This window comes from Macaca mulatta, chromosome Y (assembly GCF_049350105.2).
Source record: "Macaca mulatta isolate MMU2019108-1 chromosome Y, T2T-MMU8v2.0, whole genome shotgun sequence".
In the NCBI taxonomy this organism is placed as follows: domain Eukaryota; kingdom Metazoa; phylum Chordata; class Mammalia; order Primates; family Cercopithecidae; genus Macaca; species Macaca mulatta.
Genome location: NC_133427.1, coordinates 3,860,978 through 3,876,864, shown reverse-complemented (window position 1 = coordinate 3,876,864; position 15,887 = coordinate 3,860,978). Strand labels below are relative to the sequence as shown.

The 15,887-nt window shown below is 40.7% G+C and overlaps 1 protein-coding gene across 1 annotated transcript in view; it reads right to left on the bottom strand.

Moving 5' to 3' along the window:
• LOC106995402 (matrix-remodeling-associated protein 5) overlaps window positions 1-15,493 on the bottom strand; it is a 59,703-nt gene extending 44,210 nt beyond the window's left edge. The window contains exon 1 of the mRNA XM_015128616.3: window positions 15,283-15,493. Within this exon, the coding sequence (XP_014984102.3) occupies window positions 15,283-15,470 (188 nt within the window). The 5' untranslated portion in view covers window positions 15,471-15,493. The remainder of the gene's footprint in view (window positions 1-15,282) is intronic.
• Window positions 15,494-15,887: the final 394 nt, after the last annotated feature.

Here is a 15,887-nt window from a genome sequence, read left to right as displayed (position 1 = left end):
GATGTATTCAGTGCCTTCCACGAGTCTCCTTTCCTCTATAATGGGGACATTGCTGTTGTTGTTACTGTGTTTGCAGGGTTTTTAAGTTCCCATCTTGTGGGTAAATGAAGTGTCAGTCACAGATAATGACCATCCTAAGCTGCCATTTTTATTTTTTAAATGTTGTTTTATTTATTTATTCATTTGAGATAGAGTCTCACTCTGTCTCCCAGGCTGGAGTGCACTGGCACCGTCTCAGCTCACTGCAACCTCCACGTCCCAGGTTCAAGCAATTCTCTGGCTTCAACCTCCCAAGTAACTGGGACTACAGGTGCCTGCCAGTACGTCCGGCTAATTTTTGTATTTTTAGTAGACATGGGGTTTCACCATGTTGGCCAGGCTGGTCTCAAACTCCTGACCTTAGGTTATCTGCCTGCCTCAGCTTCCCAAAATGCTGGGATTACAGGCATGAGCCACTGCACCTGGTCACCATTTTTATGTTTAAGGGAGTACCTTGTTTATTCTTATTTAAACACAAGCACAGATGATGTAGCATACTAGAGGGGGCCAAGAAACTCTTGCAGGGTGGGTTTGCCAATGGCATCCTCAGAATTGTTCAGAGGTTTTTGTTTGACTGAAATACCAACCATGAGGAATAATGCAGTGCACATGAGTGAGAAGCAAAGAGAGTCTAAATATATGTTTTAGAAATGCCAACTACAGAATAGAAGTCTACAAGGCACATTTTCTCGTTCACTCTTTAAATCAATTCTCTGCAAAATCACTATGCAGTGGCAGTAATCATTGCTTAAGAGGCACACTGCAAAAGATAATGAAGCTCTGACACAGGCTACCATGTGGGTGACCCTTGAAACCTGTTGTTCACTGAAAGAAGCCGTTACAGATCACCTGTTGCAGTGGTCCTCGAACCCCGGGCCACAGACCAGTACCGGACCGGTTAGGAACCAGGCTGCACAGCAGGAGGTGAGCAGTGGGTGAGCCAGCAAAGCTTCATCTGTATTTACAGCCATTCCCCGTTGCTGGCATTACTGCCTGAGCTCCATTTCCTGTCAGATCAGTGACAGCATTAGAGTCTCATAGAAGCACAAACCCTATTCTAAACTGTGCATGCGAGGGATCTAGGTTATGCACTCCTTATGAGAATCTAATGCCTGATGATATGTTACTGTCTCCTGTCACCCCCAGAGGGAACTGTCTAGTTAAAGGAAAATAAGCTCAGGGTTCCCACTGATTCTACATTATGGTGAGTTGTAGATTTATTTCATTATATATTACAACGCAATAATAAAAGAAATAAAGTGCACAATAATGTAATGAGCTTGAGTCATCCCAAAACCACCCCCTCCCCAACCTGTGGAAAAATTATCTTCCTTGAAACTGGTCCCAGGTGCCAAAAAGCCTGGGGACTGCTGATCTATTGTATGATTCTATGTATATTAATTGTATATTATATGATTCCATAGAAATGAAATGTTCAGAATAGTCAAATTCATAGAGACAGAAAATAAAGTGGTGGTTCCCAAAGGCTGGAGGAGGAGAGGGAGTAGAGCATGACTGCTTAACGGATATGAGATCTCCTTTTGAGGTGGTGGAAATGTTCGGAACAAGATAGAGATGATATATACACAATAGTATGAATGTACTAAATGGTACTGAATTGTAGAGCCTACAATAGTGGATGTAATGCCATTCGAATTTTACTTTAGAAAATTGCAGAAACATTGTACAGGTCAACTTTGTATGTGCCTTCAGGATGTAGTGGGCTCTGAAAACAAGCTCTAATGCTTTTAGAGATGGAGAAATAAAAGGAAAAATAAGGCAGATGCTGTTTGAACTTCCCTCAATATGAAACAATGTCTGCTACAGATTCTCCATGCATGGATTCATTCTGCAACGCAGTCACAGCTATAATTTGAGCTTTGTGTGTCTGCAACTTACTATTCTGGGTGGGTCAACCAAATAGGCAAGGGCTCAGCTCTCTTAGCAAGACGGATGACTAGAAGGGTAAAAATAATGAAAAAGATCATTTCCGGTAGTTGTAAATTTCATAAGGAAATAACTAAAGGACACGAAGGAGAGTAGAGGGGTTTGGCTGTCCAATGTCTAGGGCAGGACTCTGGAGAGCTGAGATTTGAAGTAAGGTTTCAGAAACAAAGGGGTGTGACCATGTACAGCTCTCTTGCAGCAAGGCATTCCCAATGGAGGAAGACATCAAGAGATTTTCATTGCTTTATATAAAAGTTCACTGTTTGGTTTGTTGACCCTGATTAGGAAGTTGCTTTTGGGTGCTACCTCAGTGTTTCACTCAATTATAGGTTGACTTACAGTTCATTCACTTTCTTAACTCCCTGCTCCAAGATGCCTCCTTTTATTTCCAGAGATTCATTCTTGGTCCACTCGGGCATTGCCTCATCATTTTAGAAGAATATTCCATGGTGGACAATTAGCTAGCTCTCTGGTATTTTGCTATTTGCCATAAAGTTCAGAGTTATTGGCCGTCTTTCTGTTCCTCAGACTCACCAAGCTTGCCCACTTTATGGCACAGCCATTGATTCGTTCTCTATAGAGATGCTGCTCAACATCCTGTAATGCACATGACAGCCCCTACAACCCAGATTGTTTCAGTCCTAAACATCAAGATTGCAGAAATTTGGTAACCTTACTTTAGCATGAGCAAATTTGTCTATCTGTCTGTATCTATCTACTATCTATCTATCTATCTATCTATCTATCTATCTATCTATCTATCTATCTATCTATCTATCTATCTTTCTATCAATCTATCTATAATCCTATCTATCTATTATCTATATACCAATCATATATCTATTCATCCATTACATCTATTTATCTATTATCTATCCATCCATCACATCCATCTTTCTATCAATCATATATTTATCATCCATCACATCTATCTATTATCTATCTATCTATCTATCTATCTATCTATCTATCTATCTATCTATCTATCATCTATTACCTATTTATCCATTGCATCCAGCTATGTATTGGGTATCTATCTATCCATCTATCCATCATCTGTCTCTGTATCTATGTCTATTCCATCTATCTATCATCCTATCATCTACCTACCAATATACCTACCTTTCATCTATCTCTATCATCTATCAGTCTATCATCCTATTTAGCTATCATTCTATCATCTGCTTATTACCCTACCATCTTTCATCTATCTATCTATCTATCTATCTATCTATCTATCTATCTATCTATCTTCTTTTATCTATCCATCCATCACATATATCTATCATCTACCTAGCACCTTTCTATATACATATATCTACTCTATCAATTATACAATCACCTACCTATCAACATACCTACTTTTCATATATCTCTGTCACTGATCAATCTGTCTACCTACTTATCATTCTATCGTCTATCTTATCTATCATCTAATATCCTATTACCTGTCAACCTATCTATCATCTATCTTTATCATTCTATCAATCAATCAATCATTCTATCATCTGTCTGTCTTTCTGTCTTTCTGTTTGTCTGCCTATTATCTATCTATGGCAGTAGTTCTCAACCAGTGAAAAGTTTGCTTCTAGGGAACATTTGTAATCATGTGTAGACATTTTTGGTGATCACAAATACGGAAGCGGGTGCTACTGGCATCTAACGGGTTAAGGTCAGGGAAGCTGCTCAACATCTTACAATGCACATGACAACCACATAAAACCAAGAATGTTCCTATCCAAAATGGTAATAGTGCCCCAATGTCAGTTATGCTGAAGTGAGGAAATCCTGCTCTAATCCTAGATAATCTTTGGGCAGGTGTGGTGTGTTTATTATTATTTAGGATTTTAGAACAAATCTGTCTAGCATGGTGAACACCCAAAACGGAATTGATATCAGCATCAAAATCCTTTTTCAGGCCGGGTGCAGGTGGCTCATGCCTGTAATCTCAGCACTTTGTGAGGCCAAGGTGGGTGAGTCACTTGTGGTAAGGTTACCTTGGGAGGCCAAGGCAGGAGAATCACTTGAACCCAGGAGGTGGGGGTTGCAGTGAGCCAAGGTAGCATCACTGCACTCCAGCCTGACAACAGAGTGAGACTCCATCTTAAAAAAAAAAATCCTTTTCCATTTCTTGGATGCTGAGATTTCTCTAGATACTGCAAGCAGGGGAAATAATGATATCAGATGGGCAGGTGAGATTGTCAGTGACCAGGTTACCTAAGATCTGAGAAGACATGGAAAAGACTATGTTTTCTTCACACCAACTGCAAAAGGGAGTGATTAGAGGGTTTAAGGAAGGGAGTGACATGAACTGAAGTATTTGTTAAAACAGCAATGTTGGCCACTACCTGGAGAACTTGTCAGAGCTGGGCAAGTGAAGGAGGTAGAAATGAGGTAAACCCTGCAGAGAAATTGAGGGATGCTTGGTTGACAACAGGTGTGGCAGTAAATATGAAGGTACACAGAACATTTCCAAATGTACTTACAGGAAGGGCCAGCAGAAACTGCTGAGTGGTGGGAGTGAGAATGAGGACAAGCTTGAGGGAAGGACTTCTGCTTGGAGGGGAGGATTCTCCGTGTGGGTGAATGCTATCATTTGCTGGATGGCAAAGGCTGGGAGAGACAGGTGTGGGGGAAATAATTCAAAGCTGTATTTACCATGAGATAGTTGAGAATTCTGTGAGAATCTAAGGGGAGAATAGGGCTCAAGACCACGATGGAGATCTACAATGCATGTTCAGGGGAGCCTGGCCAATCAACCAATGGAACAGAGCCCTGGAAGTAAATAATCTGAACAGAGCCCACAGGAGGCAGATCTTCAGACAAAGGAGATAGGGTTCTGAGGCTCACTCTCTGAAATGGGTCAGAAACAGCTGGATGTTCTTCAGCACATTTTACTTCAAGGGTGTGCTATGTTCTGGTTCTATATTGTGGTCACCAAAAAGGTCTCCAGATGTTGCCAAATGTTCTCCATGGGCAAACTCATCCATTGTTGATAACTACTGTCACAGATAGATAATAGATACATACGTAGGCAGACAAATAATAGATAGATAGAGAGAATGGATAGACGATAGAGATAGATTGATTGACAGAGATAATAGGTAGGTAGATTATTAATAGATGACAGAGAATACATAGGTAGATTGATTAATAGATGATAGATAGATAGGATAGATAGATCAATAGATAGATGAAGGAAATAATTAAAGGACAGGAAGGACACCTAGGTGATAGGTAGGTGATAGGCAGACAGATGAAACATAGATTGATTGATAGATTGATAGATGATGGGTAGGAAGACAGATAAATTGGCTGATTGATGGTAGAGATAGATGTTAGGTAGGTAGATAGGAGATAGATAGATAGATAGATAGATAGATAGATAGATAGATAGATAGATACATAGATAGATAGATAGATAGATAGATGATAGATAGATAGATAGATAGATAGATAGATAGATAGATAGATAGATATTGAGAAAAATAGACAGAATGGCTCATACTAAAACCATGGATAGCTGAATGTCAAATGTAACCTGAGAATTTTGGTGATTACTATCAAGGTGGAGAAGAAGCACAAATAGGAAGAAAGGATCAATACTGGTTGATTTCCCTTCAGATCTGGATAATTCCCCCTATTCGGGAAGGCACCCGAAGTCTGGGCTCCATATCAGCTCAGAAACCTTCCTGACTCTGTCATCTTCCTGCTGGCTGTTTTTAAGGGGCATTAGAGAGCTTGCAGATGCAGATGCAGATGCAGATGCCAAGGGTGCCAGATATGAGAATGGAAAGGATATTCTGGAACAGACATAAGCCTGGGGAATCACGTGAGTACCCCCTCTCAGAACCCAAGGGTATACATGTCCCCTTTTCGCATCCTTGTAAAAATCAGCAGAGAGTCTGGGAAATGAGCATGACACTCAGGGAACAGAATCTAACTGGAGACTGGGATGACCCTGCAAGAAGTGCAGTTCTGTGGCTCTGTAGCCCTATGGCTTACATTCCAGACTACCTTCATTACTATTGATTGGCACTCACTGAATATATAACCAACCCTGTGAAATGTTTATGGCATACAATATTTGCAAAATTATGTCATAGGTTCCGGTTAATATCACAAGGCAGAACTTAAAATAAAATAGGCAAGTATGGGCATTGTCAAAGCTGCAGAAAAGCATCATCAAAACCAGTTTTTTAATCAAGGGAAAAAAACATTTAAGAGTCTGTAAATCCATCTCTAAATAGATGCTATGTTGTTGGTTCCTAAAAAAAAATTTGGAAAGTAATTTTCAGAAATAGTTTTAGCTTGTCTAAGGACTTGGCCAGTAATTTCTCGTTCCTTGAGAGTCCTATATTCTCTCCAGACTGCTAAAACACAAATCAATCCCTTGAGTTTTATCTGTTAGACACTGCCCTTGCTTCAGTTTTTTCCTCAGCGAAATGCAAGATGCCAGACCCATTAGCTAATTTGAGATTGATTTTTCAGAAACAATGCTATTATGATACTATTAGTGATTTTTTTTCAAGTAGTATATTAGTTCTTGTTACAAATTAAACCAGATGGAAGTAATAGATGTTGATGCAGTGAAGTGATTCTCTAGGGATTTTAGATTTTTATTTTCATTTTAATATTACAGAAACTGTCTCTAGATATTACTGGCATCAACAGGAAAAAGAAACATTAACGTTTTGGTATATCTGTTTTATTCCCATGTTAGAGTCAATCTTTATTGTGAGTTGTTTAAAATGAAACCATCAGAAACGTGTTGTAATTTAGAGGTTAGTTATGTTTTGCACTTAGAAAGTACTCTGTTTAAAAGTAAATGTGAGGGGCACGGCGGGCCGGGGCCTTTGTGTAAGGCGGTGGCGGCGATGGTGCTCGGGGCCCCGCGGAGCCGGGGGAAGAAAGAAACATGGATTTATTGTAAAAATAAATACAGAATATGATTTTTGTAGAAAATACTGAAAAGAATAAAAATGAAAACAAGGGGCGGAGCAAGATGGCCGAATAGGAACAGCTCCAGTCTCCAACTCCCAGCGCGAGCGACACAGAAGACTGGTGATTTCTGCATTTTCAACTGAAGTACTGGGTTCATCTCACTGGGGAGTGCCGGAGGATTGGTGCTGGTCAGCTGCTGCAGCGCGACCAGCCAGAGCTGAAGCAGGGCGAGGCATTGCCTCACCTGGGAAGCGCAAGGGGGAAGGGAATCCCTTTTCCTAGCCAGGGGAACTGAGACACACAACACCTGGAAAATCGGGTAACTCCCACCCCAATACTGCGCTTTAAGCAAACAGGCACACCAGGAGATCATATCCCACACCTGGCCGGGAGGGTCCCACACCCACGGAGCCTCCCTCATTGCTAGCACAGCAGTCTGTGATCTACTGGCAAGGCAGCAGCGAGGCTGGGGGAGGGGCGCCCGCCATTGCTGAGGCTTAAGTAGGTAAACAAAGCTGCTGGGAAGCTCCAACTGGGTGGAGCTCACAGCAGCTCAAGGAAACCTGCCTGTCTCTGTAGACTCCACCTCTGGGGACAGGGCAATAACAAACACAGCCGAAACCTCTGCAGACGCAAACGACTCTGTCTGACAGCTTTGAAGAGAGCAGTGGATCTCCCAACACGGAGGTTGAGATCTGAGAAGGGACAGACTCCCTGCTCAAGTGGGTCCCTGACCACTGAGTAGCCTAACTGGGAGACATCCCCCCTAGGGGCAGTCTGACACCCCACACCTCACAGGGTGGAGTACACCCCTGAGAGGAAGCTTCCAAAGCAAGAATCAGACAGGTACACTCGCTGTTCAGAAATATTCTATCTTCTGCAGCCTCTGCTGCTGATACCCAGGCAAACAGGGTCTGGAGTGGACCTCAAGCAATCTCCAACAGACCTACAGCTGAGGGTCCTGGAAAACAGGAAGGACACCTACACCAAAACCCCATCAGTACATCACCATCATCAAAGACCAGAGGCAGATAAAACCACAAAGATGGGGAAAAAGCAGGGCAGAAAAGCTGGAAATTCAAAAAATAAGAGCGCATCTCCCCCGGCAAAGGAGCGCAGCTCATCGCCAGCAACGGATCAAAGCTGGAGGGAGAATGACTTTGACGAGATGAGAGAAGAAGGCTTCAGTCCATCAAATTTCTCAGAGCTAAAGGAGGAATTACGTACCCAGCGCAAAGAAACTAAAAATCTTGAAAAAAAAGTGGAAGAATTGATGGCTAGAGTAATTAATGCAGAGAAGCTCATAAACGAAATGAAAGAGATGAAAACCATGACACGAGAAATACGTGACAAATGCACAAGCTTCAGTAACCGACTCGATCAACTGGAAGAAAGAGTATCTGCGATTGAGGATCAAATGAATGAAATGAAGCGAGAAGAGAAACCAAAAGAAAAAAGAAGAAAAAGAAATGAACAAAGCCTGCAAGAAGTATGGGATTATGTAAAAAGACCAAATCTACGTCTGATTGGGGTGCCTGAAAGTGAGGGGGAAAATGAAACCAAGTTGGAAAACACTCTTCAGGATATCATCCAGAAGAACTTCCCCAACCTAGTAGGGCAGGCCAACATTCAAATCCAGGAAATACAGAGAACGCCACAAAGATACTCCTCGAGAAGAGCAACTCCAAGACACATAATTGCCAGATTCACCAAAGTTGAAATGAAGGAAAAAATCTTAAGGGCAGCCAGAGAGAAAGGTCGGGTTACCCACAAAGGGAAGCCCATCAGACTAACAGCAGATCTCTCGGCAGAAACTCTCCAAGCCAGAAGAGAGTGGGGGCCAATATTCAACATTCTTAAAGAAAAGAATTTTAAACCCAGAATTTCATATCCAGCCAAACTAAGTTTCACAAGTGAAGGAGAAATAAAATCCTTTACAGATAAGCAAATGCTTAGAGATTTTGTCACCACTAGGCCTGCCTTACAAGAGACCCTGAAGGAAGCACTAAACATGGAAAGGAACAACCGGTACCAGCCATTGCAAAAACATGCCAAAATGTAAAGACCATCGAGGCTAGGAAGAAACTGCATCAACTAACGAGCAAAATAACCAGTTAATATCATAATGGCAGGCTCAAGTTCACACATAACAATCTTAACCTTAAATGTAAATGGACTAAATGGTCCAATTAAAAGACACAGACTGGCAAACTGGATAAAGAGTCAAGACCCATCAGTCTGCTGTATTCAGGAGACCCATCTCACACGCAGAGACATACATAGGCTCAAAATAAAGGGATGGAGGAAGATTTACCAAGCAAATGGAGAACAAAAAAAGTGGCAGTTGCAATACTAGTCTCTGATAAAACAGACTTTAAACCATCAAAGATCAAAAGAGACAAAAAAGGCCATTACATAATGGTAAAGGGATCAATTCAACAGGAAGAGCTAACTATCCTAAATATATATGCACCCAATACAGGAGCACCCAGATTCATAAAGCAAGTCCTTAGAGACTTACAAAGAGACTTAGACTCCCATACAATAATAATGGGAGACTTCAACACTCCACTGTCAACATTAGACAGATCAACGAGACAGAAAGTTAACAAGGATATCCAGGAATTGAACTCATCTCTGCAGCAAGCAGACCTAATAGACATCTATAGAACTCTCCACCCCAAATCAACAGAATATACATTCTTCTCAGCACCACATCGTACTTACTCCAAAATCGACCACGTAATTGGAAGTAAAGCACTCCTCAGCAAATGTACAAGAACAGAAATTATAACAAACTGTCTCTCAGACCACAGTGCAATCAAACTAGAACTCAGGACTAAGAAACTCAATCAAAACCGCTCAACTACATGGAAACTGAACAACCTGCTCCTGAATGACTACTGGGTACATAACGAAATGAAGGCAGAAATAAAGATGTTCTTTGAAACCAATGAGAACAAAGATACAACATACCAGAATCTCTGGGACACATTTAAAGCAGTGTGTAGAGGGAAATTTATAGCACTAAATGCCCACAAGAGAAAGCAGGAAAGATCTAAAATTGACACTCTAACATCACAATTAAAAGAACTAGAGAAGCAAGAGCAAACACATTCGAAAGCTAGCAGAAGGCTAGAAATAACTAAGATCAGAGCAGAACTGAAGGAGATAGAGACACAAAAAACTCTCCAAAAAATCAATGAATCCAGGAGTTGGTTTTTTGAAAAGATCAACAAAATTGACAGACCGCTAGCAAGACTAATAAAGAAGAAAAGAGAGAAGAATCAAATCGACGCAATTAAAAATGATAAAGGGGATATCACCACCGACCCCACAGAAATACAAACTACCATCAGAGAATACTATAAACACCTCTACGCAAATAAACTGGAAAATCTAGAAGAAATGGATAATTTCCTGGACACTTACACTCTTCCAAGACTAAACCAGGAAGAAGTTGAATCCCTGAATAGACCAATAGCAGGCTCTGAAATTGAGGCAATAATTAATAGCCTACCAACCAAAAAAAGTCCAGGACCAGATGGATTCACAGCTGAATTCTACCAGAGGTACAAGGAGGAGTTGGTACCATTCCTTCTGAAACTATTCCAATCAATAGAAAAAGAGGGAATCTCCCCTAACTCATTTTATGAGGCCAACATCATCCTGATACCAAAGCCTGGCAGAGACACAACAAAAAAAGAGAATTTTAGACCAATATCCCTGATGAACATCGATGCAAAAATCCTCAATAAAATACTGGCAAACCGGATTCAGCAACACATCAAAAAGCTTATCCACCATGATCAAGTGGGCTTCATCCCTGGGATGCAAGGCTGGTTCAACATTCGCAAATCAATAAACATAATCCAGCATATAAACAGAACCAAAGACAAGAACCACATGATTATCTCAATAGATGCAGAAAAGGCTTTTGACAAAATTCAACAGCCCTTCATGCTAAAAACGCTCAATACATTCGGTATTGATGGAACGTACCTCAAAATAATAAGAGCTATTTATGACAAACCCACAGCCAATATCATACTGAATGGGCAAAAACTGGAAAAATTCCCTTTGAAAACTGGCACAAGACAGGGATGCCCTCTCTCACCACTCCTATTCAATATAGTGCTGGAAGTTCTGGCTAGGGCAATTAGGCAAGAGAAAGAAATCAAGGATATTCAGTTAGGAAAAGAAGAAGTCAAACTGTCCCTGTTTGCAGATGACATGATTGTATATTTAGAAAACCCCATTGTCTCAGCCCAAAATCTCCTTAAGCTGATAAGCAACTTCAGCAAAGTCTCAGGATACAAAGTTAATGTGCAAAAATCACAAGCATTCTTATACACCAATAACAGACAAACAGAGAGCCAAATCAGGAATGAACTTCCATTCACAGTTGCTTCAAAGAGAATAAAATACCTAGGAATCCAACTTACAAGGGATGTAAAGGACCTCTTCAAGGAGAACTACAAACCACTGCTCAGTGAAATAAAAGAGGACACAAACAAATGGAAGAACATACCATGCTCATGGATAGGAAGAATCAATATCGTGAAAATGGCCATACTGCCCAAGGTAATTTATAGATTCAATGCCATCCCCATCAAGCTACCAATGAGTTTCTTCACAGAATTGGAAAAAACTGCTTTAAAGTTCATATGGAACCAAAAAAGAGCCCGCATCTCCAAGACAATCCTAAGTCAAAAGAACAAAGCTGGAGGCATCACGCTACCTGACTTCAAACTATACTACAAGGCTACAGTAACCAAAACAGCATGGTACTGGTACCAAAACAGAGATATAGACCAATGGAACAGAACAGAGTCCTCAGAAATAATACCACACATCTACAGCCATCTGATCTTTGACAAACCTGAGAGAAACAAGAAATGGGGAAAGGATTCCCTATTTAATAAATGGTGCTGGGAAAATTGGCTAGCCATAAGTAGAAAGCTGAAACTGGATCCTTTCCTTACTCCTTATACAAAAATTAATTCAAGATGGATTAGAAACTTAAATGTTAGACCTAATACCATAAAAATCCTAGAGGAAAACCTAGGTAGTACCATTCAGGACATAGGCATGGGCAAAGACTTCATGTCTAAAACACCAAAAGCAACGGCAGCAAAAGCCAAAATTGACAAATGGGATCTCATTAAACTAAAGAGCTTCTGCACAGCAAAAGAAACTACCATCAGAGTGAACAAGCAACCTACAGAATGGGAGAAAATTTTTGCAATCTACTCATCTGACAAAGGGCTAATATCCAGAACCTACAAAGAACTCAAACAAATTTACAAGAAAAAAACAAACAACCCCATCAAAAAGTGGGCAAAGGATATGAACAGACATTTCTCAAAAGAAGACATTCATACAGCCAACAGACACATGAAAAAATGCTCATCATCACTGGCCATCAGAGAAATGCAAATCAAAACCACAATGAGATACCATCTCACACCAGTTAGAATGGCGATCATTAAAAAGTCAGGAAACAACAGGTGCTGGAGAGGATGTGGAGAAATAGGAACACTTTTACACTGTTGGTGGGATTGTAAACTAGTTCAACCATTATGGAAAACAGTATGGCGATTCCTCAAGGATCTAGAACTAGATGTACCATATGACGCAGCCATCCCATTACTGGGTATATACCCAAAGGATTATAAATTATGCTGCTATAAAGACACATGCACACGTATGTTTATTGCAGCACTATTCACAATAGCAAAGACTTGGAATCAACCCAAATGTCCATCAGTGACAGATTGGATTAAGAAAATGTGGCACATATACACCATGGAATACTATGCAGCCATCAAAAAGGATGAGTTTGCGTCCTTTGTAGGGACATGGATGCAGCTGGAAACCATCATTCTTAGCAAACTATCACAAGAACAGAAAACCAAACACCGCATGTTCTCACTCATAGGTGGGAACTGAACAATGAGATCACTTGGACTCAGGAAGGGGAACATCACACACAGGGGCCTATCATGGGGAGGGGGGAGGGGGGAGGGATTGCATTGGGAGTTATACCTGATGTAAATGATGACTTGATGGGTGCAGCACACCAACATATGTAACAAACCTGCACATTATGCACATGTACCCTAGAACTTAAAGTATAATAATAATAAATTAATTAAAAAAAAAAGTAAATGTGAAGAAAAGCATCCCCAAAACTGTAAATGAGATGCAAACAACTTCAGAAGTAATAGTCTTATTGGTGTTGTAAGTCTCAAGCCATTAAACAAATCATCTCTTTGAGGAGGGTGCATGCAGGGACTGTTCCCACCCTCATTTCCAGCCTGATAGCCTCCTTCCCTACACACAACACACACACACAGACCTGCTATGCAGGGAGTACTGCAATATATATATGAATAAATAAATATAAATAAATAAATATGTATATACATATTCTGTATCAGCCCCATGCTTTTTAGAGGGCTCCACCAAGGCCTGGCTGATGCTACCCCCAGCATAGGACCTGCCAATGTGCTAGGTTTGAGAGATGAGGTGGTTAATCCCAGCAAGTGGGACCATGTGTTAAAATGGTTCATGTATAAAAAACAATGACAGCCATTTTGCACACCAAGGGTGGAAGAAAAAGAAGTTATAGATAAGCTGTACTTTCAAATATCACACGCACCATCTCCCTGGATTCAAATGAGTTTTACCAGACATGGAAACAACACAAATATCCATCAATGATAGACTGGACAAAGAAAATGTGGTACATACGCAACATGGAATACTATACAGCTGTAAAAAGGAAAGAGATCTTGTCATTTTCAGGGACATGGATGAAGCTGGAAGCCATCATCCTCAGCAAACTAACAAGGGGAAGAGAAAACCAAACGCTGCATGTTCTCACTCATAAATGTGAGTTGAACATTGAGAACACATGGGCACAGGCAGGGGAACAACACATACCAGGGCCAGCTGGGGGATGGGGGTTGAGAGGAGGGAACATAGAGGATGGGTCAATAGGTGCAGCAAACCACCAGGGCACACATATACCTGTGTAACAAACCTGCACACTCTGCACGTGTATCTTGGAACTTAAAGTTATAAAAATAAATAAATAATAAATAAATAAAACAAATGGGTTTTAGCACTTCTTCCCTTTTTCTTACTTCCACTACACAAGAAATGTGTCCTGATAAATTACAAGATTGTGAAAAGGGAAGCTGGCTTACCTGTTACTATTCCCTCCTCTGGCAATGCCAGGCTGTTTTCCCCAATGAGCTATCATCATTGTGGTTGAATGTTCAGATGGCCAACTCCTAGAGTCTAAGAATATTTCACTGAGAAACCTATTTAATGGTCTGTTGCCATGGGTTAGGGAAATTGTCATCTTATTCCCTCAACGTTTCATTCTCTTATTCTACCGCTGTCAATAGGGAAGTTTCCATCTTACTCCCTCAACGTTTCATTCTCTGACTCTACCACTGTCAACAGAGAAATTTCCATCTTATTATGTCAATGGTTCATTCTCTTCTACCACTGTCAATAGAGGAGAATTTTTTTTTTTTTTAACTTTGTTCTATAAGATGTCCAGGTACCTTTACAGTTATTTGGCATTGGCTCAAATCTGGCCATTTTATTTTTATTAAAACATCTCCACGGTGGATATTTCTCAAACATTAATTTAATCAGTTGTTCTGGGGATAGACGCTAGAAAGTAGCTAATATATTTTGTTAAAGAACTCCAAATGATTGTTGACTATTAAAATTGCAGTTGAGCACCTGTAGTTCATAGCAACTAACAGTTAGGTCCACAAAACATTCGTGTGTGTAAAATGAAACCAATATATTAAAATTCTACCTTGCACAGCACATCAAAATATGTTTTTAAAAAGATGTTTATATTTTTAATAGCCAAAATCTGCAGGAATTCTTCTACTGCCTCAAAGTCACAATTCTATCATCTACACGACTTATAAAATGGCACAGATGTTCTGCTTATTTTTACCATTCTTAAATCGTTGCTGAAGTCTATTTAAATCATCTTCACTTGTTTAAGTGTGTGGCTCATGCATTCACCTCTACAATGTATTAAAGAAACGCTATCAAGGGAATTACTCAACAAACTCTAAAGTTGTTCATGCTGCTCCTTGATAGACCTTACAGCAGTGGCAACTGATGGGTATATTCAGATAATCATCGAAAAAGCTGCGTTTAGCATAACTAAAACGTTTCCTCTCTGTTCTGCCCATCTGCAGCTCCATAATTCTCGACAGAGCTACACAGAGGCAATGCACATACACACATGTAAAAGCAGATCAAGACGCACGCACTGACAGTGGCATGGTTCGGGAAGAAGGTGGTACAAACCCCAAATTGATTCTTTCCACGTGTTTAGCAATGCCAGCGGGCACGGAAGCCAGGGATCGGAACGTGCAGTGGACCTCGCTGGGTACGTAGCAGGCACAAGGACGTGGGCAAGCCAGCGCCTCTCGCGGATGTCTCCAAAGCAGGATCAGCACCACGGAGAGGGCCCCCCAGTGCGCGTGCTTGGGCATCTTGTTGGGGTGCCTGATTCTGGGATACCTGACGTAGAACAACGAAAAGAGGTGCGCTTATTCACAGGTGGCACCGACTTCCTGTGGGCAATTTTTAAATTTGAATTGTGCATCAGGGTTTCAAGCTTCCCAGGACTTCACACGATGTGTTGTAGTGACGCTTAAACCATGGGAATTGAGAAAGATGGAACTCACAGCTTTTCTAAACTTTTCACCATTCACTTTAATCATGACTATAGAATATAATCTTCATCCTTGGCTTGGATACTACGATTTGGAAATCTGTCTTGCAGTCTGTAATTGTGGGTATGAAATAGGGGTTGGAGGATAGAGAGAGAGAGAGAGAGAGAGAGAGAGAGAGACAGAGAGAACATTAGAAAAAGATAGATTTGTATTTATGTTTCCATAATAAAAGAA